The 26,981-nt window shown below is 43.0% G+C and overlaps 1 protein-coding gene across 1 annotated transcript in view; it reads left to right on the top strand.

The window, feature by feature from the left end:
- TMEM132B (transmembrane protein 132B) overlaps positions 1-26,981 on the top strand; it is a 214,303-nt gene that overhangs the window by 157,258 nt on the left and 30,064 nt on the right. The window contains exon 5 of the mRNA XM_062504444.1: positions 19,057-19,200. Within this exon, the coding sequence (XP_062360428.1) occupies positions 19,057-19,200 (144 nt within the window). The remainder of the gene's footprint in view (positions 1-19,056; positions 19,201-26,981) is intronic.

The following is a 26,981-nucleotide window of genomic DNA, read 5'->3' as shown; positions in this document are numbered from 1 at the left end:
CCATTCCTGCAGCCAGAACGATCTCAGGTCTCTTTGATCCGTGTGGACAGTTCCTATTCTTAGAAAATCCTCTCCAGGGGTGCACAGGCACTAAATTCTCCTTAGAAGTAAGTGTTTGCAATAATAAATGTGCAGAGGGAAATGCTGAGCTGGGGATACCTCTGCTCCATTAGGTTTGCTTCCTTTTACGACAGATTTTGTGCTGGGAGTTGAAGGTGAGGGAGGGATTCCTTGGCAGAGGGTGAGGAGTGGTGGGAGCTCCTGCAGGGCAGCAAGGAGGGCACAGTGACCCTCCTGACCCACAGGGATGGGCTGGGAGCAGTGCAGAGCATCACCAGGGCTCTCCACTGGGCTGGAGGCAGCTGCAAAGCTTTTTATTTGGTCTGCCTAAAAAATTCTTCGTGTTCCTTAAGAATGACCCAATGATTTGGCTCATCTCGAAGTTTTTCCAGCGTGCTCACTCTGGTTTCATTGCCAATTAGCATTCTAGTCTTGGTCCACAGCTGATTGGCCAGTAACTCAAACCAAAGCCCTCATCAAAAGGGCATCATTTGTAAAACAGAGAAGAAACCTCCGAGATATTGAAATTACTGTTAATTAAATCAGCACGTGAATATAATGGACACACATGAACAAAATGATGTTTGTTTTTGAGCTGTTCTGCTAGCTGGAGAGGAAGCATTATTAGGAATATTTGGTAGCCAGCCTGCATTTATTAGATGTACAGCAAGATGAGTCCTTTCTACATAAATTAACTTTGTATTGTGTGTCTATATGTATATATAACACAATATTTCTTATGTACGTGCTGCAATGAAAGCTTTCCTTTTTAAACAGTCATTTGTGTTCTGCACCGCTCCTGTTCAAAGCTGTCCCTGACCTCAATGTAGTTATTTCTGATTTACATAGTCCCAATACAGTTAGGCTTAGGAATTATTTTTTCATGTCATTTCTATTTTTTAAATTACATTTAAATAGCAGCATAACGATGGAGCAGAGCAGCAATCTGAGAGTTTTAGAAGCTGTAATGCAGCCTATAAGCAGCTATTGTGTGTGAAGAAATTTCTTGCAAAGGTGCCTCAGCTTTACTGAAAATGCTAAGCTTTATTAGTATGATCAGGATACTCCAACCCAGAGCTTTGGAATATTGTGCATTGCTCAGCTCTGAAGTTTGGGAATTAGCAGTTCCCAGCTGTGCCTCCTGTGGGGCTGCATTTTGTGCTGGTTGGCACTTTTTGGTGAGCTCTTTCAAAATCCATCAGAGGAAGAAGAGAGCACTCACTCGTGGGGCTGGGAGAGAGCAGGGAGAGCAGGCACTGCAAATTCCAGGTGTTCCAGAGGGAATAAATGCACTCACTGCTGTGCCTGGAGGGCAAGAACAGATCCAGAGGGTTTCAAGGGGTGAAATGTTGGCATCGCACAAATGTGGCAACAAGGACAGAGAGAAGATGAAAGGGTTTGGCATCATCTCTGGGATCTTGGAATTCTTGGCTGGTAAATGTATTGGAATGGTAACAACTCTCAGCATTCCAGCTGCTTTCCACAGCTGGGAATACCACTGCCCAAAACCTCAGAGCCATGAGAGCAGTGTTGGTGAGGCTGCTGTGCTGGTCCCTGGGAGAGAACCCAAACCTGCTCTCCTCAATTCCTGTCCTCCAAATCCCTGCCCTCCTCAATCCCTGCCCTCCTCAATCCCTGTCCTCCTAATCCCTCATTCCTGCTCTCCTCAATTCCTGTCTTCCTAATTCCTGCTCTCCTCATTCCTGCCCTCCTCAATCCCTGTCCTCCTAATCCCTGCTCTCCTCATTCCTGCCCTCCTCAATCCCTGTCCTCCTAATCCCTGCTCTCCTCAATCCCTGCTCTCAATTCCTTGCCCTGACTCCCACACTGATCACAGCCAGTGTTTGCTGTTGCTGCCTGTGCTGCGTCCCTGTAAGGTTGTTGTAAAGAGTGGAAGGAAAAAGGTAGAAAGTGCAACCCCAAAATCAAACTTCATTCATCCCCATTCCTTCGCATACCCTTCCTCCTCCTCCTCCTCCTGTTTCCTTGTGGTCAGAGCAAGATCATTCCTATGGTGTTGGCTCTGCAAAAGAGGAGGAGCCAGGAGAATTAAGTTTGATAGAAAGGAAATGTGGGGCCATTTGGACCCTGCAAGGCATGGGTTAACAACCTTGATGTGCTCCATGTTGCTGGAGATTTAAGTGGCAAACAGAGCATTTGATCTCTGTATCTCATTAGCGTGTCATTTATTCTTGAGTGTATGGATGTCAAAATGCATTTGATCTGCTGCAGAGTCAAAGCCCCTCATTGTTTCAGCCTCCATTTTGAAGTGCACCTAATGAAGAGCAAATTTCAAAGGGAAAAACACGCTATTAAATTCCATGTCAGAGCAGGGAGCTGTAATGGTTGTTGAGTCTCTTGCCTCCAGATTGGCAGCTCAAATCCAACTCTGCCCATAGAAATCAGAAACATTTACCCTGTAACATTATCTGGTTTCTAGGGCTCAGCAATTTCTGCTGAAAGCAACCCTCCATCCCTGTGAGGACAGTGAACTCCTGCCACGCCTTCCTCCAGTGTTCCCCCAGCTCACCTATTTCTTATTTTCCCTTTCCTTGTGGGCTTTTAAACTCAAAGATCACCATCTTCCCACTTCATCTATAGTTTTAAAAATAAGGTTTTGCTGTTGCTTATCAGTTTTCTGCATAAGTTTTCTTAATTATGTAACTTATACAACAAAATGAGCATCAAGCTGTTTGGGTTCTCATTTTGTAAAAACACTTTAGCACTGCTGCTATTTCCATGATGATCTTTTTAAGCAAAAAGGAACAACAATCCCAGTGGTCTCCATAGTTTCTGTCCCATAATGTGAATTTCAGTCCACAAGTAAGAATAGTTTGTTTTGTGGAAAAATGTTCAGGCTAAGAATCATTCACAGAAAATAACTCTGATAAATGAGTACATTTTCAAGTTTTCCATGGTCATGATCAATTGACAAAGAGAAAAAGGAATGCAAAATTAATCAAATAAATTATTCATTATATTCACTCAACTATAGCTAACAGTGAATTGTCTAGACAGTAATTACTAATTTTTAACCTATGCAAGTTCACATAACTGTTGTGTGAATAGGTTCAGTATACAGTGGCTTGAGATAATAGTAATGGATGTAAGTCAACTAGCAGGTGATTTTAATTGGGAAATTATATTGGATTTTGCTATTGAACTTCCATAAAACATTACATAAATATTGAATCTTCTCAATGTTTTTCCTCCAGTTGAAAATACAGGCACACAGAGTTCTGTGCTAGTTTGATCACTGCATAAGCAAACATCATTTTTTTAATTATTATTTTAATTCTGCTCTAAAACCCTCAAGAAAACCATTAAGTTCAGAATACAGCCAGAATGTCCAAGGAGCCTGCTGCAGGACACATTTTCTATTTCAGATTTCAGATTTTCCACCAGCAGGTTTGGATCCTTGAGGAGGGCAGTGCTTACACTCGGTGTCAGTTTGGAGCAGACCTGAAGAGTCCTCCCACTTCACTGCTGTGCAAAAACAAAACAAAACAAAACAAAACAAATCAAAACAAAACAAAACAAAACAAAACAAAACAAAACAAAACAAAACAAAACAAAACAAAACAAAACAAAAAAACCAACAACATTTTTGGGGGGGTTCCCTGCATTTCCCAGGCAATGCAGGACCTCTGCAGTGAGGGATGTCCCCTCTGCCTGGGGAATGTGGCTGCTGGGATTTGCTGGGTGGAGCTGGTGCTCACTTCTGTGAGTGTGATAACAAAGAAAATGGGGATTTAGATTCCCTTGACTTCTATTTTTTTATTTCCCCCTCCCCCCCAGGAATCTCTATTACTGTTACAGTTAATTAGAAAAGAGATTGAAAAGGAAGTGGGAGAATCATAATTTCAGGTGGATTTGTTATTGAATCTTGTGCCCTGTGGACTAATTACGAGTTGAGGATTTTGTGGTTCTCAGCTGCTCTGAGTTGATCAGAAACTGTCATTTATAAAACTCTTCCGTCTCACTTCAGGTGACTTGCCTGGAAAATAGCAGGAAACCCACAGAAACAGCTGGAAATGGTGCAAAAACTAGGACATCGTGAAAGGATATTTGCATAAAGTGTTGGTTTTGTGTATGTCAGCTGCGTCCTTTGGGACCTGGCTCATAGAGAGTGCATTACAAACCATCCACGTACAGCTCCCATTAACCCTAATGCAAGTTCTGATTCTGACTTCCTGCGTGCTTAATGTTGTCTTAATGCAATTAGATTTGATATTTAATTGCAGTAATTTAATTAATGGTTCTGTAAATAAAAAGTTGTGGCCTTCTACACGCACAGATACGCACATCAAGCAGCTCTGAGACTTGAATTTATGTGTCTTAAAGCAGAGTTTAACCTAAGGATGTATGACAAAATGCCCAAATCCCAAAATAACACTGTAATGGTGTTTGCATTAGAAATGTTACAGTGTTGGTTCGAGCTTATGGGAGAAGAGTGGCATTTAAACCCTAACCCACAGATTTCTCCCTAATGATTGTCATGGAATAGGTCGCCTCGCACACGGGAATTGCTTCCTCGGGTAATGGCATTGCTTTTAAAATAGTTTACAAAGACTCAGTTATTAATGAAAGTGTTACTAATTGGATAATTGCTAGTAATATTGTTACAAAATCCTGTTGGCCCAGGGGGATATTTGCCAGTCAGAGCTCATAGGTGTTTCTAACCCTGCTATCGATGTGGTTTTGACCTTCTCTAACACATGCTGCTCGTGTCTGCTGCACACTTCAAATGTCTATTAAATATTGATTAGTCTCCCTTATAAGCCATTTATAAATAGAAGCATGTAGTATAAATGTAACCTGAAATCATTAAGGCTACATGGTTGTGCAAGTTAATAGGAGCAGTGTTGAAAAGTTAGGGAGTGCGTGAATTAAGGGAATTGGGTTCATAAACTGTTTCCTTAGTATGGGATGGTGGAGTTCCCATTGAAGTCAGGGATTTCTCATAGCATCCACTGAAGATTTTCCTCTTTTTAAAAATTTATTTACAAACGAGAGGTGACATAAAACCCAAATCTTTTTCCAGAGCAGAGCTGTGTAAAGCACAGCTTCAAATGGTTATGCAAAGGAGGAGGAACATCCAGTATTCACATACAGAAAAAAGGTCCAGGTTCCCCAGTGAAATGCAAAGGAGTTCTGCTGATGTTAATGTAATTCTACTGCATTCCCTATCCCATAAATCCCAGCCAGCTGTTTCTAAATCAAGCCCCAAACTGAACTGAATTCAGTATAAGCAGCATCCCATTTCAGCACAATTGCTGGCTGTTAAGCTTGGAGGTAAATCACATTTATGTCCCTTCAAATCCACACCTGCTCTAAGGAGATCCAAGATCCTTTGCCTGAAGTTGCCTTGCCCAGAGCTGGCATTGCCACGGGATTTGGTGATATTGCAAATACCCTGAGGTGTACTGTGCAAGTGGGGTTTACTCTGGGCATGGCACTCACCCCTAAGGATGGGCCACATTCTGTTGTCATTAAGGGGGTGTTTACAAGACAAGAGCCAACTCTGCTTCAAAGTCTGTTGTGCTCTGAAACCCTACAAAGCAGCGTGAGAATGACAAGTCCAACCTCCCAGGCAGTGTCAGCAATCATCAGGCCTTTCCTATGGCAGGGGAAAAATCAGATCGATGGCAACAACAGTGAACCAACAGCAGTTCAGAGAGCTTCCTTTGAAAGCATCTTTTGCCACTTCCAGCTGCCTCCCTTCTTTGTCACAGCTCCCTTCTGAGACCAGCAGCAGAATCAGGCAGACACAGACTGTGCAGTTCTCACTCAGCACTCCCTGCCTCTACCTGACCCCCTGCTCTTAAAAGCAGAACAATTAAGCGAATCCCAAAGAGGATTACAATTGAGAATTAGAGGGTATAAATGTGATTTAGCACGGAGTGCTGGGCATGACAAATCGTTTCTGTGCCCAGACCTCACTTGCTCTGAAATGAGTTTCATTTGGAAGCATGGAACAGGTTCAGCCGTGGTCCAGTGCCAAGTGTCAGGTGCAGCTCAGCTGTGGCCAGGCTGCAGAACCTCTCCTGAAGCACAAAGTGCCACCAGTTCCGTCAGCTTCTTGTTCATGGGAGGGAATCCAGGGGCATGAATGTGCCAGTAAAGCTCCCAGGTTATTTCTTCTCTTTGCAAGAGCTTGACTGAAAGCTTGGCTGTCACACAAGGACACAGCAAGGTGGGCTCAGGTTTCTGTGTGTATCTGACCAGAGGAGATCTTGATGCAAAAACTTCCCAAAACATGTGGACTAAGGCTACAATCAAAGGGAAGGCTTTCTCGAATGCTTTCCTGCTGTGAATTCCTTTGTGAGAAGTTTGTCTTTCACTCCTACAGAAGCTGTTGAGTGTTTCATTGATAAATGAAAATATTTTCCCCATCCAGAGGGAATATTAATAGCACACACGTGTTTGCATGTGTCTGTGTATTGAGTTGCCTTGGAAACAAGGAGAGAAAGCTCCATGAACCAGGACATGCTTTCCCATTCAAGAAACACTTGTGCTATTGCAAAGCCACAGACAAAAATAATCAAATTCATTCATGCACTGTGTGAGGATGCTGCTGCAGGGAGCAGCCTGAGCGTGTAGATCCCGTGTAAAGATGACAGAAATCCACTTGACTCTGGTTTTGAGCCTGCTGCTGAGCAAATGAGTTGACGTTGGCGAAGCTGCTAATAAGGTGGGGGAAAAAAGGAATGTATGTGAGTTGTACAGAACCTTGGCAAGGCTCCAGATGTGTGTTAAAGTCACGAAGACACAAAACAAGCCTTGAGTGTTCACACTGCAAAACAAAGCGGACAATTTTACCTTATGTGTAAGAGCAGCTGTTTCAGCATATTGCCCTCAAAGACAGCATGTTGAAACAGCTGTCCAAGTGTTTCAGAGGTTAATCTACTCTATTAATCATTGTGGGGATTTTTTTTTTTTTAATGTATAATCATGTTTGTACTGTTCCTTGTGAGCACGTGAACAAAATGTTGAATATAAAGTTTTAGTCATCGGTGAAACGCCTGGCAGAGCACTCTGTGTGAAAAACTCTCTTTAAAGTGACACTGGCTCTTGGAGAGATAAATGGGACTTCCCTTGGAGCAGCTGAAGTCACACATTGCCCCCCTTCATGGTGCTGCAGAGGTGAGGACACGATGTAAAATTAAAATTAACACAGGTGTGGCTGTAATACTCAAACAATCTGCCCTGGAGAGAGGTGTGTTCTCAGGGGTGCTGTGCTCTGAAAATAACACACACACACACACACACACACACACAAAGGCCACAGCTCAGCTGTAAATGAATTCATTTTGCAGCATTTTGTGAATGAACTCCCTGGACCTCGCACATTTTCTGCATATTCACTGCCATGGAATTGCAGACAGCCACTGTCAGAAAAATCCTCTGGCAAACCATTTGACCAGAAATAAATAAGATCTAAACATTGTTCCCAACCTTTCTAAATATCACTGCACTTGTAAAAATAGCAAGATCTTTATGTATCATATCCCAGTCTACCTTTCATGTCAATGTCTTTTCAGTCAAATGCAGGCTTTGTTTAGCCCAAGACACCATGCAGAATAAGTGGGAAGAGCTCTCACAAAAGTTGGTGAAATACAGACTACAGCAGCTACACACAGCTATGTTTAATAGAGTCTGAAGTCTTTTCCTCTGCCTTGATTTTCCCAGATAATACATTTATTCCCCTCTGGACTGAGTTGCAGAAGCTGCTGGAGCGAGGCTTTTTAGATTGAAACTCTGGTTTTGAGATTCTTGTCCAAGAAAGGAGAAAAACCAAAGAAAACCAAAGCAGAAATGCAGCTGCAGAGGGGAGAGCTGCTGCCAGCCCTGGCTGCCTCAGAGATGCTCTCAGGCTGTCCCTGTTTCTCAGTCCAGCATTACCTGGCCAGGAACCCTCATCTTCTCTTCCACTCCTGTCACAATTTGTCTTTAGGAAGAAGTGCAGTTGCAGTTTTATTCCAGGTTGTTCTCCATAACAGCTTTTGTCAGATTGCATTGGATCTGTGTCCCAGAATTAATTGCAACGTTGCTGGGAGAAAAATCCCAAACTAAATCAACAACAACTTGCAGAACTGCCATCATTAACAAAGAAGAACAAAACCAGCACTGAAGTGCCACATTTGAGGGAGTGTAACTGGTGGGCAGGTGGCTGAATGTCAGTGTCATTCGACAAAAAAATTTAAAACAAATAGAAAGGTGTGTTTGATGTATTTGCTGTGACTTCAGAAGCTTGGCCCTGGTTGACCCCTTTGTGTCATATTGGCCATGAAAACAAACTTGCAATAACACAAGAGAATGTAGAGGGAAATGCTCAATTACTTTGTTTTGCTTTTTATCAGAGGAGCCTTCTGGCAATAATTCTTGGGCTTTTTGGAAAATTCTTGCAACGTAACAAAGGAACAAAGATATACAGAAAATTGATTTTAATTTCAAGGTCCAGTTTATCCATTGCCAGATCATTCCTTTTGCCTGGAAAAATTGAAACTGCAGTAGTTTAAATGAGATACTTTAATCACCACGTTTGATTTAGGTAAGAGCCTCTGTTTTTGGAGGAGCACTTTGAAAACAAACTGTGAGAATTACTGCCCCAAATCTGTGCCAAGTTCATTTCAACACCCAGGGAGGGAAATATAACCAGGGGGGAGGACGTGCCTAAATATTCCAAGGTGGGGAAAAAGAACAAAGAAGCCAAAGTGCTAAGAAGTGGAAGGTGAGGAGAGCTTGCTCTTTCCTGCGTGGTAATTGTGCAGGGCTGCTTCCAACCAAAAACACTTTGCAGCTGGAATTTTGTGTCAGGTTTATGGTGGCCTCTAAGTGCAGCGCTTTTTCCACCTTTGCCAATTCTCTGTTAAAATGATGCGTCAAGATGCCAGAGAACCAGAGGTTTTCTTCAGCTGTGTTTTCTGCAAGAAGAATCTTCTGCTGTGCTCATCTGGCACCCCATCAGCTGCAGGACACAAAGGACCTGGCCTCAGACCTGGCCTTCCTCCCACCTTACAGCAGTCAACAGCTGGAAATTGGTGGCGCAAAAGAAGAAATAAATGTATTATCATTTGAAAACCTGCCAATTTTTAGAGGGAAGGTAAAGAATGAATGGTTAACACAGCCAGTTTTAAGGGAGATAAATTTCCTTAATGGAGGCGAATAGCAAATATTCCTTTTATTTGAACAGTCCAGCAGGGCTGACCTGATTTCTCTCTGCAGCTCAGGGTGAGGATTTTTGTGCCTCACATTAGGGAAATGGCAGAAAATGGGAGAGGCTTTCCTTCACTTAGATAGTTCTTGCAGATGAATCCTTCAACACAAATGGGGTAATTCTCTTTTACCTCTCTTGCTGTACCCAGTTTATCTTCCTGGAAAATCAGTGCTTTTCCATAATTTTCTCATAATGGAACAGGTTCTAAAGAAACAGCTTGGGAGGTTTGAACTTCAGTCATGTCTTAACGACTTCGAAAGGCTAATTATGAAAACAATACTTTGGAAGCAAAGATAGAAGTCTTTTTTTCCACTTTCCTTCCATCCTCCAGTGTCTGCTGTTTGAAAACCAAGCCAACCACTCTTTCACACAGTTTACAAAGAACTTAAAATGACAAAAATTAGAACTACCTTGGAATCCCCAGCCTGGTCTGAGTTTGGTGCTGAAGTGTAAGAGCAAGGGATCAGTGTTAAAATCCTTTATCAAGGAAATGAGCCGTGATTTTGGTATTTACTTGCCTTTGTAGAACAATAAATGGCGGACCTTTGTCTGTTTACACAATACTTCTATTGAAAACCAATAATCCTTTCACTTTCTATTCCTGAGAAACATTGATGTCATCCCCCTCACCCCATTTCAAGCCACCTGTGAGATGACATTGGAAGCCCCCTGGAAGTGGAAGATTTTTCAATAGTTTCACATGAAGAGATTTTCTGTGATTTTCCCCTTGAACTGCTGAAGCTGCCAGTGGCATTATAAACTCCTATGCCATGATCATTTCCCACTCAAGAAGGGTGCCAAGCAATGCTGTATTTCTTCCTTTCCTTTCCTTTCATCTGTTGCTGCATTTGGAGCCCCCTGCATTTCCTTGTTTTGCTGCACAGCTGAATATCAGTGAACCTGACAATAAAATCCTCATTTACTTGTTATGCAAAAAGGCCACTTAGGAGGAAAGGTGTGGAAATTGGTATTTAAATTGGTCAGAAGCAAGAGGCTGAAGACAGCAAGTCTGAGTGTAACCACACAACAGGCCTGCACCTGGGACTGGGGAATATGGAATAATTTTCCTCATCTGTCCATGGCCTGCTGGGATTTCCTCTGCTTCAGTTATTTTAGATGTATAATGAAAATAACTGTCCAGTTGTCTTTGGCAGAGATGAGAACTGGTTTGGAAGTATTGTGGAAAGACTAGATCCTAGAAGCACTAGTTTAAATAAATCATTCTCTGTCTAATTCTTAGAACAGATGAAAGAGAGATGGGAAAAGATGAAAAATTCAATAGTTTGATGCTGATTTCACAGCAGTTTTACATTTGTGTTGATACTTGGTCTTCATTATAGTTACTACCTCCAGTCAGTCTCTTTTTTTTTTATTTTATTTTATTACCTTCTCACAGATTCTTAACACAGTCTTTCATTTGAGGGACTGTGTTTCCTAAAAGCTGATGGACTCTGGAGAAATATTGATGTTGTGACAGCAGCAGCTCAGCTTTTGAAACACAGATGACATTGTCCTAGTCTGCAGGAAATAAATACACTGCACAAGAGTTCACTGAGAAATTCAATCATGGAAACAAAAAAGGGATTTTGTTCTGAACATGAATAAAAAAGAGGTTGTTCTTTGTAAAAGCTGAGCAGGAAAAGAAATAATCAGACATAGGAGCAGGTCAGAACAAGGTGAGCAGACTGACAAATTAAAGTCAAGAACAAAACTCAAGCCAAGAAGAGGCAGAGGAAGGAAGTAAAAATCCTCCAATAGTTCTTAGATCATTCAGAAAACTCTCAAAAACTCACCTCAAATAAATCAATGCTCTGATTTGAAAAAAAAAATCCCATTTTTTTAGTTTTAAGGGTTTTTTTTTTCAAAAAAAATATTCTCAAAGCTGTCTTCTTTACAGTAGTTGATTTTCATCAAGAAGCTAATTTGTTTTCTCCAAACTAAAAGCGTTCCCAGGCAGTGCCAAACACAGCCAGGTGAGATCTTCCCCAGTGTTTGTTTGGAGTAGAAGCTCAGTGTTGAAGGTTGAGAGCCAGCACTTCGTCTGAGTGGCGTGGCAGTGCAGGGGTGCTCCCAAAATCAGGGAACAAATCAGCAGGAAGCTCTGAGCGTGGAAGGATGGGGAAGGCTGATGCTGCATTGGCTACAGAGGTGTTGTTTTTGTTTTCCCTGCACCCCATAGAGCTGTAGGAAACTTTATTAAGTGAAGCAGACAAAAGGTGCCATCATTTGTGAGTCTGTGTCAGTGCGTGGGTCGCGCAGGGCTGTACAGATTTAACTCCCAGGAGTGAAGGAACCAAAGCTGTGTGCAGGTGCTGACTCTTTATGGTTTTGAAAGCGTGGAGGGATCGAGATTCTCTCCCCTAATTCTTGACTTCAAGTATAAAGAGACATCTGAGCCCTTTAATAGGCAATGGGGAGAGATAAACCTTCCACGGGACCTGTGGTGCTGTCCTGGCCGTGGAGTGGCAGGGGTGAATCCCTCACTGCAGGCTCTGGGGACAGGAGAGCACTCAGAGGAGCCAGCCCTGCAGGGACTGAGCACTCCACGTCTCACACAAGCCCAGTGAGAGCTGTGGAATTACCTGAACAGGTGAAATAAGGAAGTACAGCAGGCTGGTCCTGACAGATAAGGCAGCCTGTCTTCAAGAATAAAAAAATAGTAATTCTTTGGGTAAGGCACAGGTTCCTTCCTGCCAGACCCGTGTTCTTCAGAAAATGAAATCCTCCTTTTGCAGGACAATGAATCGAGCATCTCACAGACCTCTGCTCCAGTTTAAACTCCATAATGCACTTCCCAAATACTGTCAATGTAATGTGCATCCTGCTCTACTGTGCTGAGGGACAAGACATAAAATCCACTTCTCCTGCCCCCTGTCCAGTGAATGCTGGACTGCTGTCTCCTATCAGCAGATCTCCAAGGATTTTGCACAATGCTATGGTTGCTTTCCCGTGGATTTTTCCTGCTGATAAACAGTTTTCCTAAGGCACAGCCACTGTGCATGGCTGAAGGGAACAAGTTCACTGTGTCCAAAGGAGGGGGAGAATCACGCTCCCTCCGTGCTGATGCTCCTGCAGCATGTTGGGATGTGGTGTAGACTAGCTGTAATTAATTTGTGCATCCTTCTATAGCATTAAACAGCTGTTGTTACAGAAGGACATGGATTTCTGCCCAGGTAGTGCTCGTGGAAGAAGATGAGCACACAGATTGCAGTGCTACACTCACGTGATCCACAACCTTATGTTTCAGTGCTTGCAGTTTTGCACTTGTGAAACTGGAGCCTTTTCAAGCCACTGAGTTGCCAGCTCTCCCATTGCACCAGTGGCAAAGAATTCCCTCTAGAAAAGCTTCCCTCCAAGACAGTCTGAAAGAGATTGTAAAGGCTAGGAAAAGAGTTAGAGAATTATCTGAAGGAAACTTTTCAAAATGGTCATCCCCGATGTCATTAAATATTATTACAGAGCCAGAAAATTGTATCTTTGACTACTGATGGTACTCAAGTGGATCTGATAATTATGTTCTATGGCAAGGCATGGCCTCCTTAGACTTCTCTGTGGAGAAAACAATGCCTCTGAGGAATGTTCAGATTAATTATTTCAGGGCCATTTGAAAACAATCATTGCTTTATCAGTTTGTACACTCACTGCTCTTGAGTAGAGAGCTCTGCCCATTTTGTGTCCACTTGCAAGGGGATATTATTTGATTTCAGTTGGAGAGAAGCCACAATTTTATTAAGTCAGAACATGATTATGTTTTTCTGGAACAAAAAGTGGAAAAACAATATCTTCAAATGAACTGTGAAACTCTAAATATGCTTTAAAATGGTTCCCAGTCATCTGCTATTGAGAAGGACTGGCTCGAGTGTGTCAGGAGAGCGTTCAGATCCTGCACAGATTTCTGAACACAGCATAAATTGCAGTGTGAATGACTGGCAGAGTTTACCAGACTTTTAGGCTGACTTCAGGCCCTGTGTTTCTTGGCTAAAAGACCCCAAGTCAGGAGCTCTTGCTGTCTGTCCTCTCTGCAGACGTTTCAGATCAGGTACACAACAACACAATAGCTGCTCCCCAGCTCCTCCAGCCTCAGGTGTGCACTTGAGAGCCATGGTATCACAAAGCAGGTTGGGACATGATGTGCTGAGGAGAAATAACCCGAGCCTGGGCTCAGGGAAGGGCTTTTGCTCCTGCAGAAGGCACAGTGGAGTCTGCCTGACAGGTTGCAATTACTTCTGCCAAGTGCACCAGGCTGTGTTCTGAACCCTTGCTTAATGGGGGCAGATCTGTTCTGAATTATGAAAAAAAAAACCCAAACTGCCTCAGGTCATAGAAATGACAGTCTCTGTGTGGCTAATCAGGTTTCACCTTCAGCAGCAGGTTTTGCTTATTCATCCTACACAAACCTCAAAATGAGCTGAATTTCCTTCGTGAAAAACCATGAAATGGAGTAAATCTCAGCTTTGGTTTCCATGAACTCCAGGACAGAATTACCCCTCCCGCTGGCTGTGTGCACCAGGTACCCTCTGCTAAAATCAGAGCTTCCTTCAGTGTCTCCATGACAAAAAAATCCCAACAAGTTCTGAAACAAGACTCTACTTCAGAGTCTCTGGATCGTGCCTTTTTGCGCTAAAGCAAATTGTTTTTGCAGCACTGATACACATCTAGAATAATATTCAATTAGGCTAATGGCTGCTGCCTACATTGTTCAGTGAGAAGCAGTGATTAGGAACCTCTGTGTACAGTTCAATCTGCATTAATTCCTCCTGCTGAACACCTGCACCTGCCTGGCCCTCCTTGGGGAGCCCCACAGGAAACCAAACTTTTGTGCAGGTAAAGGAGAGGAGAGGAGAGGAGAGGAGAGGAGAGGAGAGGAGAGGAGAGGAGAGGAGAGGAGAGGAGAGGAGAGGAGAGGAGAGGAGAGGAGAGGAGAGGAGAGGAGAGGAGAGGAGAGGAGAGGAGAGGAGAGGAGAGGAGAGGAGAGGAGAGGAGAGGAGAGGAGAGGAGGATGACCTTTAACTTGGACACGAGGGGCTGCAGTGTTTGTGCTGTCAGAACTGACCTGTCCTAGCAGTGATACTCCAGCAAAAAGGCTGGGATGAGGAAACAGAAACAGCTGGAGGGGAGTGGGATGAGCTTCTAGCAGGGCAGGGGAGCTCTGACACCTGAGAATTGGGAAATGGGGGATTCCACAAGCAACTGCCCTGAAATGATGTTTGCAGAGTAAAGAAGGAGCTGAAGTTCAGCCCTTTAGTAGGAGGGAGGAAGGAAAGGAAATGTGGAAGGAATAAAAGATCAAAGAATACCATCTCTTTACAAGATTGTTTATGTTTTGAAATCTTTCATAAACACATAATCCCAGCTGATTGTTCTCGCCTTTGGATGACTGAATGGTATCTCTTACCTGATATAATGGTGGAAAAATGGAGTTTTCTCACACTCAGGCTTCATTAATATGTATTGGAAACCCAAAATGGTATTCAGCCACGAGGGGGGGAAAAACCAGAATTGCTGTGGATTATAATAATTTCAGCAAAGCATCTAATTTATATATTAAGCTTGCTTAATGGATTTCTATTGCCTTGCTCTTTGATCTGAAGCAAAAGGTGGTGAATAATTTATCACATAAAAAGCCCTCCCCTAGCCCAGCCCACACGTCACAATCTGCCCTGTAATTTACATTTTTTAAGAGATGCCGTTTCCAGGCAGAAGAACTGGTTCCTAAAAGACTCCTTCTAATATTACAAATGTATTTTTGTGAGCTGCACTCTGGGGAAAGAAATAATAATGAAGGAATGCAATTCTACAGACAAATGTTCCAGCTCTCTGCCTTCCTCACTAAAGACAGTCATTTCAGCTAAATGCCAAAAGGCATTTAACTGTAGCATTTGTCAGTGGAATAGGGCTGCCTTTAGGTTTCCCTCCTGATTTACAATTGAGTGTTTATTGGGTTTAGTGTACTGTAGCATGTTTTGTTAACCTCTAGAAAAAGGCAGGCAGCTCGTGCATTAATCCCAGGGATGATACCTGTCAGGGGAACCTGGGCTGCTGGCTGCTCCCACAGGGACAGGAATCAGGCACTGGGATTATCTGAACTGGGATTATCTGAACTGGGATTAGCTGAACTGGGACCAGCTCCTGCCTCCTGAGGGGTTTTCTTGTGAGGTGCACCATGGGTTTCTCCATGTCTTTACTTTACAACCAAAAGAGGGTGAAAGTGCTGCGTTGTAGCAGCTTTAGGGAGCTGGGTGAGCTGGCACAGGCTCACCTGCCCAAGGAGCCCTCGGTTGGTGTTCAAAGCACAGTTATTGGGAGCTCTGTGCCTAGAATTCCTTTGTGCCTACCCATGGGAGCTGTTCCTCAGCAATCCCAGCTCCTGGTTCCATCCACAGCTAACAGCAGTGTTTGCTCTCAAAGCTCTCTCGTGGTTCCTGACACATCTCCCGTTCACTTTTCCTCCACATTTGTCCAAACCCACGAGTTGTCAAACATTTACTACGGCTGTGAGCAGCGTTTATTCACATTTAAATAAAGCCATTATCCCAGCCTTGAGTTCCAGTAGTTTTCAGCTCTTCCTCTTGAGTATTTCTCTCAGTAGTGCCATCTAATCAGCTTTAGGTTTTAATTAAACAGCTGTCATTTGCTTCCTAGTTCTGTTGCGACCTGATGTTGTATTAAATTTTAATTTAGCCAGGGCTGCATAAGAAGTAGATTCCTTCAGACAACAAAGAAATGCTATTAGCAGGCTACAGTTGTAATTAAGAACAGCTCTGCTGAAGTGCTAATGCATTCAGGTACAGAGAGAGCTGCAGATAAACACACCCTATTATTATTATTATTATTATTATTATCATCATCATCATCATCATCATCATCATCATCATCATCATCATCATCATTCAGGGATGGTGCCTGTGATATCAATGTGTAGCTCCCACCCAGGCTCTGCTGACCTGAAGGAGTTGGTCAAGATCTGGCAGCTGAAACCCTCAACAAAAGGAATGGGAAAGGATTCCAAGTTTTCACCTTGCAGTGCCCACAGTGGGAGGATTGTGCTGGTGGTCCCCGGCTGTGGTTGCTGATGTTTCACTGTGCCAGGTGGGAGGACCTACCCATGCAAACCAGCACAATCTCTACATTCTCTCTACATTCCAGATGTTGTCATCACCAGCACGGGGAGCTAAAGTTCAGTAGCTCTTTTCCTGCAGTAAACCCCACCATGGAAATGTAAACCAAGCTTTACAAAATTTAGATGAAATGTTATGACTTGTTGAAGAAGCACTAAAAAGTCTGTTTATAAATCTACTGGACAGTCAATTAGTCCACATTTCTTCCTCAGAGGAAATGTATTTTTGCAGGCTATAAATAGCCAGCTCTTCAGAAGGCCTTTACACAGCCTGTTATATTTGTGTAATGCTCACTCCAGGTATCTGAAATATTGATTTCTCTGGTGGAATTTCTTCCCAGTGAAGTGCAGGGCTGGTGGGGCTGCACCAGATAATTAGCAAGGTGGGTTCAGGACAGTTCTGGTGCTCCTGCTTGTCTCATGCTCATCTTCACCAGGAGTTTAGGAAAGGAATGCAAATGCCTTTTATAAACTTTACTTTGTCCTTCAGTGCATCAAAGTCTGACTGCAGCTTTGGCAGATAAAGAGCACTTAGACTTCAAAAGAGGCTGGAGGTTTGTGCTTTGCCACTCAGGATGGTAAACACCCGGGTGGTAGAACAAACAGCACAGAGAAAAAAACCAAATGAGAAATAGATGAGGCCTGTTGAGGAGCTGGTTCAAGTCCACCAGAGCCCAGAGAACCCTTTAGTCCCTGGCTTGGCAGAGCTTTGGATCAGGCTGTGGCTGCACTCGACTGCCCGACCTGGAGGAGATCACAGCTGTGCTAACACAGAGTCTGCAAGTGGAATTTGTTGTGTGCTCATTGCTTGTGACCTTGGCCAAAATAGATTTTCCCCAGATGCACTGAAGAAGACCATCTATTGTTGGAGAATGTTGGAGAAGTGCTCTTTACAAGCTCTTTGACACCGGACCACCAGGTCTCCATCAAATATCTGCTGTTTGAGGGCTTAGGTTCTATTTGGGGATATTTGCAGTGGTGAAATCTAACTACCTCTTCTCTGACTTGTGGATGAATTACCTCCAATTTCTCTTTGTCTATCTTATAAAACCTTTTTCCACCTTAGTGCCTTCTTTCACCTGGCAGTGCATTTTCTCCTCAGCCTTGTTCAAATCTCAGTCTTTGTAAAGAATTCTCAGTTGTGTTTTCACACTTCCACTTCTGTCACATACTCCTCTCTTTGCCAGTGTCCCTCTCTCCTGGCTGGCAGCTGGTTATAAATGAGCCCATTCAGCAGAAACAAAAAACTAGACAGTCATTTACTGTGTAAAACATCTGGTTTGTGCCTCGCAGAGAACTGAACAAAGCCTGTACTTATTTCCCGAGGTGTTATTCCAAAAAGCCTCTCTGCTCAGGATGACTCTTAAATCACATTGGAGTCTGAGTGTGAAGCTGAGCACGTCCTTTTAGAGCTGTTCTGATCAGAGATGGACTCGAGTGTGTGCTCCATGCCTTTCTGGGCCGTGGCTGCCCATAAACACCTCGAGGCTCTCAGAGGTAGCTGGCACTGCTGTGATTAGTGCTGCAGCTCATTTAATTCAGGGCGCTTTTTGTAGAAGGTTCCGAATATTGATTAATAATACATCTTAGTTGTAAGTATTTATTGGTCTTCTCCAGCTGTCCTTAGCTTGTGGTCAATGCCCATTATTCTCTATCAATCTAGCCAGCAGCCAGAGCAAATGATAGTGAATATATCTCCCTATGCAAGCTGCCATCAGATTTTTCACTAAAATCCATTCCTTCTTCCACCAATTCTAATAATGGAATTAAAAGTTAGATTAGTTTGAAGCAACTTTTTTTAAAAATTTTATTTTATTTCCCCGTCCTCATCTGGCAAGCAATTAATTTTATGGAAGCTGAACAAATGAAAAGGGATTGATTCAGTATTTCCTATCATAGACTTTTTGAGAGGGGTGGAATGAATCCCTGGGAGATCCCAGATCATTCCTTGCCCCACTTGTGTGTCAACTTTTGGGCTGGCAGTCAGCACAGCTTCTGCAGATCCTGCTCCTCTCCAGCCTGCACCTGCTTATGCCAGGCAGGGGCCTCTGTAGCAACTCATTTGGAGTAATTAATCAAACTGCAGCCACACCAAGACACAGAGGAAGGCTGTGTTAATGGAGTCATTAGAGTGCCAGCGCTGGGAATTCATCAGGATTACAGATAAATGTGGTTAAGTGTCTCTAGGTGGGATTTTGATGGGGAAAGACTAAAAAAAAAAAAAGTCTATGGATGCATAGTTTTCTCCTAATGTATTTATGGAAATAAATGGTCAACTCACAGCAGAGTTAGCTGGAACGGGAAGGAGAAATGCTGTTGTCATGATGGAAAATCACCTCCCAAAGCACTGGCACGATTTGGGGCAAAGGGGTGGGAGGAGCTGCTGATGCTCCGGAGATCCCACTGAGCAGTGCTGTGCTTACAGACTGCACTGCCCTCAGCCAAACCTGCAAAAGGGCTCCAAAGGAGCAAGCCCACGTTTGTCAAAACCAGGGCTTGGCGGTCCTGATGCAACTTTTGCCTTAGAAAGTTGCTAAAACATTGCAGGGAGCTCCAAGGGTGTGTGCAAGGGAGGGTCCTGTCGCTGCCACGACCCCTGTGACATTGTCGTGGTGCTGTGCTCCTCTAACCCCCATGCCGTGTTTGTGTGTGCCCCCAGGACACGGAAATCCTCAACACAGCCATCCTCACGGGCAGGATGGTGTCTGTGCCAGTCAAGGTGGTCGCTGTGCAGGAGGACGGCTCCGTGGTCGACGTCTCGGACTCCACCGAGTGCAGATCTGCTGACGAAGACGTCGTCAAGGTGAGGCACCCCTCGAGCTGGAGAATGCCCTTTGTGTCTTTTATTCCTCCTGCAGCACCTCCTCACATGGGCCACCTCCACTGTTGGGTTTTCCCGGGAGATTTTTTTCTTTCTCTTATATTTACATATGTCTGTATACTCAAATGACAGGACAGGAATGCCTGAGCAGCTCTCTCAAAGCTTTCATTCCATCACAACCATCAGTCTCATTTTACAGAGCCAAGCAAGGGACATGGAACAGCTTCAGCTGCTGGCACAGCAGAGGAAGCTCTCTTTGTTAAAAAGTCTTTTAACAACTTCCTAACCAATAGCAGAATACTAAAAGCTGACAAGCGTTTGCTCAGGCCAATTAATAAAGCTACACTTACATCTTGCTGTGAACAATGCTTGCTTGTAATAGCTTAAAACAATGGATAAACCTTCATTATTAAGCTTACATATTTCTACTGTCATGCTTAACAGATTTTCCTAAGGCCTATCTCTACACAGCTCACAGCCCTGCTGTTTTTTATCCTTGCATCTTCAGCGTTCTTGCATTTCTCCATCGTGAGATTTGCTTTCGCACAGCTTGCTGAGAGTGTTAGACCTTTTCTATTTCCCACACCCATCCTGGGATTTTTCCATCAGCCAGTCACTCTTTCCCAGTGCTGGCTGCTGCTGTGGTGGAGGGTGCTGGTGAGGAGGGAGACCCCAGAGGTGCCCGTGGCTGACCCAGAGCTGGTGCCAGTGCTGATGCCAAAGGACGTGGCTGAGGAACCCCAGACACGGAGATCAGCTCCTCCCAGAGGGTCTCTGCTGCTCTGTGCCTGTTCCATCCTGCCACAGCAATAATGCAGAATATTGGCACACGGGGCAGGGAGTTTCCTTTGTGCTCCGGCTGCGTCACCAGTCAAGAGTTTCTCTCAGTGAAAGATCCTGAACTGTACCTGCATCTGGAGGAGAGTGACAGGAATAGAAAATAACAACCTGATTGCAAAAAGTCTTAAAATGAGAGCTGCGAGCTTTTAAACAATGTTGTGCTGCGTTTTAGTGGTTGGGGGTTTTTTTTAATATTATGTTCAAGTGGTTCTGTCTCCCTGCCATTGCAGTGAAAATTGTGTTAATGTGACTTTATCAAGACTCTGCCTGCCTGACTTCTGACCATTGCATGGCTTTCAGCTTTTAGCTCATTATTGTTATTTTTAGGCATAAAAGATGTGCTTTAGAATAACTTGAATGGATTAATTTATTGTGTGGTTTGGGAGTGTTCTTGTTTCAAATGAAGTTAAAAATGGACTACAGAGAATTCTGTATGGGGTGGGGTTTTTTAGTATTGTTTATGTGTTCCATATTTTCCCTTAAATATCAGATAGGGGAAGAAAAAAAATCCCATCTTCTTTTTCTGGAAACCAAATTTCTTTGAAGGTCCTCACCAGAGGAACAGGGATGAATATCTTTACTTATGACTAAATTAATTGTCAAAGGAAAAGACTGCCTTGATAAATGTTGCTATTCTTTATATTTTTTTCTCTGTGTAGCACACAGCTATTATCTGATTAGTGGGTATTATTTATCAGTTGATAAACATGAACAATGAATTGCATACTATAAACTCAAGCATCAAGTTGTATATCATCAATATATTGCTGAGACTGTCTTCTTTTTGCACTTCAGAAAATCAGATCCAGATCCAAATGATGGTGTGTGGGGGGTTTTATTTTTATTAATTGAGTTTCTAGGACTTGCTGTACTTTGAAAATACTGGACTGAACCAGACAGGATTTACACTGTAATTTTTTATTTTTTGGTAGTGACTTGGACAAACTCAGGTCTTCATTTGCCTGCTTTAGGAAATTATTTGGGTCTCAAACCACTGACTGTAGGCAATGCCCCTGGGACCCTCTCCCAGACCTGGCACCCGTCTCTCAAATATTTTGGCATAATGAACAAACCCAAGAGGTCTGAATGTGTCTTTGTTGAGTTGATATTGCCTCATCCTGGTGATATAAACTGGGAGTAATGTTATTTTTGTGAAAATTGCAGCATACTTGCAGTCACAAATTACTGAGACCGAATGCTGTTCAGGCATACTTTTTAAACTGCAAATGTATGTATTGGTTGCAAGATTGAATCCATAACAATTAATTAGCTGAGTTAAAATTTAGTGCGGGGTTTATGTGCCTATATTTTTTTCAGAAAAAATGCATATTCCATTTACAAACCCCTTTGGTAAAGTCAATATTGACTTTGCTTCTGAGTTTCTGTTGCCTTTTCCATCTAGGCTGTAGTGCTGAACCCTCTAATGAGAGTTTTCAGGCATTTTGGATCTAATTGCCTTATCTTAAGCTTCTTTTCACTGTTAATTCTGCCTTTATTGTTTCTTTGATACTTGAGACATATTCCTATTCTTTTGGGCATAATGGAGTGTTGCATTCTTAACCTCTTATTTCTGTTTAATAGCTAATGATTTAATAGCCAATTAATGAGACAGTTCTTTGATCACTGCTCTAACATCATTATTTTCAGTTAAGACAGCGAATTGAAGCTAGATTAAACAAAAACAGGCTTCCACCCAGGCTCTTATGTATTTATACAAAATGTGTTTCTCTGGGCAGCGACCTGATACTGCTCAGAGATGGGCAAAGAGATGAGCGAGTGATTTATTTGTGTGCCAGAGATGTGAATCCTCCCTGCTCTCAGCCCTCTATCCCCCAGCCTAACAGTTTAATTACTTCCCAACCAGAGAATATTTCAGCCCCTTTTTCCAAAGCCTACCTAATTAGTGGTGGATATAATAAAACACACCCAGGGTTTTTTTGACCTTGTATTTTTAGTGTGATATGATCCTCAGAGGAGTCTGGCAGTGGAACTTGTTTTAGCTCATCCCAATCCCTGCTTCCTTGATTTGGACATGAGTCCTAATTCTGGCCAACTCTTCCACTGGAACTGGCTGCCCTCTAAAGCATTTTGATGGAAACATTCCTGTAAGTCAATGAAAGTCTTATGCTTATTCCATTATTTAAAAGGAACATTTAATGCTGTTGGCATTTGAGGGAAAAGATTGGCTTTATGATTAAGGCACTGAAATGCTTCTCAGCATTAATTTCCATATCTCTTGCTGATTTTCTGTGTGACTGTGGGTAAATCACTCATTCCCCTTGGAATCTGGCTTCCTTATCTGCTAACAAGGACAGAAACCCCTCCTCCACCTGCATGACATGGTTTCTAAAGCTTCTCTGGACCCTGAACGGCCTAAATCCTCATTTCACCTCATTAACCTCAGTGGTCATCTGCCACGGACTCCTCTCTTCCAGGACTTCTCTCCCCGCTTTTCCTGCAAACCCTAAATAAATTCATCGGGTTGTGAAGCTGAAAAGAAAGAAATGGTGGCAACTTGGCAGAAGTCGACTACAGAAGGTTTATTGCAGAAGGAAACGGACCCTGAGGGGATCCAGCCTTTAGCCAGGAGCTCCAGGCAAGGGTCATGCCCTCCTTTGTGCAAGTGCTTTTAAAAGCCTGGACTGCAGTAATTCCACACGAAGGAAAATTCTGAAGTCTCTGAGTTTCATGGTGGTTGTAAACATCGCCATCAGCATCAAATGAAGAAATTCTAAGGAGGACAGCTTCTGAGTCCAAATGTTTATCTCAGTAGTGTAACTGAAAGTGAGACAGCTGCCCGATTAATTCATCCTTCCATTAGTCATAGTTCCATGTTCTCTGCAAGTTAGGCAGAAAGAGACTGACTGTTCCAATGAATCTCTGCCGTCACTCAGTGCCTTACATCACAGACTGATTTAGCCTCATTTTTTTTTTTATTTTTTAGGAGAAAAGGCCCTCAGTAGAACAGCAGGGAGTCAGGGGCCTCCCCCTGCCCATTTCTGCCCACACATGAATGCAGCAGGACCAGGATCCCCATGCCCAGCACAGGCAGACAGAGAACAATGGTGTTCAATAGTACCCCCTGAACTCCATCTGTGCCACAATTTGCCTTCCTTGTTATCTTGCTAGAGGAAAGTTCTTCAATGAATTATTTTTCACCCTTTCATAATTTCCTGTCTGATTATAATGAAAGAAGAATTCAAACCATTCCTGCCCTCTACTTTTTGAACACAAACCTTATCTGGAACTCTCCATAATTAATGGTAAAACAATAGAAGACCTAATTTTCCTGGCAGCAGCCAGCCAGGCTTTATCTAATGTGCTGCAAAAACCAGAGTAACAAAGGCAGGAGAGGTAATAGCTGAGATAGATGAAATCTGAGGAGAGTTCTTCCCTCTTCCAGAGAAAGCTGATGAGTGACTGAGGACCTTGTCCAACAGCCCTGGGCACTGAGATCTCCAACCCCAGCACAAAAACTGCTACAAGGATCCACGGGCAACAAGCAAACAGGGAAACAGGGATATCGAGCTTCTCTGGTTTAGATGACACTGAATTTTTGAGAACAATTCCTTGCTGCAGACTCACAGCACATCCTTAGGACAATTTGCAGAAAGAAGCGCCTGCCTGGAGCTGTTAAATACAACTATTTATGCAGCAGCTCTGAAAACAAAGCCAGAACTTGTGATTTGCGAGTTCTGCAGCTGCTTTGCCATTAAAGTATATGATCAAGAATGTAATGGACTCGTACATAAAGCAGAGCTAATCTTGTTCCTCCATCTATCATATTTTTGAGTATGTAACAGCTTTATTTTGTGGTCACTCGTGCAGAAATTACCTTCCTCCAGGAGGCCAAACTCCTTCTGGAAGCAGTGAAAATCCTCTCCGCCTGTTTATATGATGGATTTACTTTGGTGCCACTTGGCTTGTTGCACTGTTAATTTTGAACTAGATCTTATTTTCTAAGTGATCTTTTTCTTCAATGAAATGGTTCAGGATTGGCAGCCCTGGAGACGTGACTGCCCCAGAGCAGGGGCCAGGCTGGGGCTGTGAGACCAAAAAAGCTTCTGAAGTTGGAGTGTTTAATTTAGGGACTTCTTCTCCCTGTCCATCCCGTCCTTTTAATCTCACCTGCTTAGTGCCAGCGAGTCAGCGCCCTCAGCTCCGTGAAATCAGCTGTGGGCAGGCACAGGTCCCTGCCAGCTCCTGGGGACAGCTGGGCATGGAGCTGGCAGGGACCAGGCTCTGCAGTGCGTGGCACAGCTCCTGAAATAATCACTCCCCTGGAGCCTGGCTGGGGCAGCAGCTCTGTGGCAGGGAACATTGCTCAGCTGGATGGGAGGACTGCTGGGAGCTCAGGAGTTCTGGTTCAGCTCTCTGCTTTGCTCTGGGATGCTGCAGTCTCTGTCTCAGCAGTGCCGTGGCCACGGCAGGGACGCTCCTGTCCCAGGAGGATTTATTGGCAAGAAAGAGTTGTCTTCTTTAACCTCTTGCCTTTTGGATCTGTAGACAGACATGCCTAAGTTAGGGCAATAATGAATTATTGTCGAGCTGTTTGCAATTCATCAAACTTATAAATTGGAGCTTCTTACGATTTCTGGTTGTTTTGGCAAAAAAAACCATTCTCTTTGTCCTCATACAAAGTTCATCTTTATGAGTCATTAGGGATGGGCAGGAGAGCACATCAGCTCTCTCCACAATATATCTGCTGTTGAATTAAGGATTTTGCTCTTTGTTGAAATATCAGAGGTTCTGACATCCAGGTCACCAGATCCTGCTAATTAGTTTTCTAGCTTGACAAAGGATAATCAGAACAGAGAACCACAGCCACTTACTGCATATTAAAGATTTCGCTTAAAACACTCTTGATACACAGCAACAGGTGGAAATCTATATTGTTTTAGGATTGTGCCAAGCTAAAACTTAGTGTTTGGAGTAATATTTGCACACAAACCAGCTCCATGTATAGCAATAATGATGCCAGCGAGGCAGTTGCACAAAATCACATATTGAGGAATTAATATTCTGTATACAGCACACGTTGTACACAGTTTGTAGCAAAATATATGTGTGTGCCTTCCTGAAGCTATTTTTGAACACACACAGTCTTCAAAGCCAGCTCGAGAAAACAGTGTTTTGTCTGGGAGAAGGATTCCTTCAGAACAGACCACACCGACATGTGCAATTACACAGATTTCGGCAGAGATGCTTATGGTGTCTTCCAAGGCACCAGATGCTCCTTCAGAGGAAGAAAACAATTCTATGGCTTAGCATTTTGGCTGCTCTGAGAGCAGAAATGCAAAGGGCACAGATCCCAGTCCTGGGAAACGATCATTACCCAAACCATAGCATTGCTTAGGATAAAACTGGAATATTTTTATACTAAGAAATGCTCAGGGTGAATAAACAACTCAGTCCAGGCAAACAAAGGTGGCAGTAAATAGCCGTGGTTGTAGAAAAATGGCAAACTTTTACAGGCTTTTTCTGCAGATTCTGTAGGACGTGAACTCTACTTTGTAAACTTCATCCTAGCTGGCCATTTAAATATTCTAATTGCAGCTATTGGAACCTCACCATTCCGAGGCTTTTACACCTCTTGAACTATCATTCTGGCTGGGCAAATTAATTCAGATTCCTGTTGTCATCCAAACCCCTGGGGCCAAGCTGTGCTCTCAGCTAAAGTCATGTGAGTGTTTGACAGGCACTGGAGTGACAGAGGGCAGGATTTGCTCTTTTTTGTGCGAAAGTTAAGGCAGCTTTTACAGCAGGTAAATTAGCTGTCAGCTCTGGGATGAGAGCAAAGCCTTTCAGCAAAGCCTCAGCTCCCACACCAGGGGAAGGGCAGCACACAGAGCATCCCACCCTGACCCAGAGCAGGGCTTGGGGCAGCACCCACGGGTGAGAAATGTTTCACTCTTCAAAATTTTTAAAGATTTAATAAAAAGATAAAAGAGGCAATAACAGTGCTGGCTGTAGGTTTAGCTAGAGGGACACTGGTTAACCATAACAGTTTTAGGTATTTTTCTATTGTGTTGGTTAAATACTTATTTATGATGATTATCTATATTCAAATTTTTTTTAAAAATTAGTTTGAATGTTCTGATTTGTGCAGAAATTTTGAATTGTGTTTTTCTGAGGGTCATGTGTCACTTCTCATAACAGCCTCTGGTTCCATGGCTTTAGCAGCTAACAGTTATTGATTATATCCTTTCCTTAAATGTTATCTAATTACAGAGACAGCTTTAGCTATTTCCACAAATACTTTAACCAACATTAGCTATTTCACCAATAAATCTGAGTTGTTCTTCTTATTGTCAGTTAGTTACAAAAATAAAAGTATTAGTTATTATTTGACAACTACAGTTACTTCTTTTACTACTTGTAAAAGTTAATGTTATAATGTACGTATTTTAATATTCTGTGAAAGCCAAAACTATAATATATATTTATCACACTGTCCACAAATTAAAATATCCTCCATAAATGGTGTTCTGAGAGGGCCAGGGAACTGGGTACAAAAGTGGACAAATCACACTATCAAAAGTAATTAAAAGTGATTACAAACTGTACTATATCAAAATCGGTGTGATTAATAATTTGCAAAAAACAATCCATACCAGTGAAAGCCAACAACTACACAGTGATTTCTAACACACGTGTGTGAAAATGCACACCCAGAAAATCCACCCCCAGGTGAATTCACTTCCAGAGAATTGGTGCTGAGGAAGCTCCAAGCTTTGCCTTCCCCCCACTCCATGGGGGGGTTTTCAAGGCATCTTGGGTATTTATTTTTGTGACAGCCATTTATTTATTTTCACCCACACCTGCGTTTTAGTAACATGGTCTGAGATGCACTCCCTTGAGATATGGAATTGGAGTTGGAGATGGAGGTGAGGAGGCTGACACGACCCCAGCAATTTGAAGTA

Source organism: Cinclus cinclus, chromosome 17 (assembly GCF_963662255.1).
Source record: "Cinclus cinclus chromosome 17, bCinCin1.1, whole genome shotgun sequence".
Classification (NCBI taxonomy): Eukaryota; Metazoa; Chordata; class Aves; order Passeriformes; family Cinclidae; genus Cinclus; species Cinclus cinclus.
This window is presented reverse-complemented; position numbering and strand designations above follow the sequence as displayed.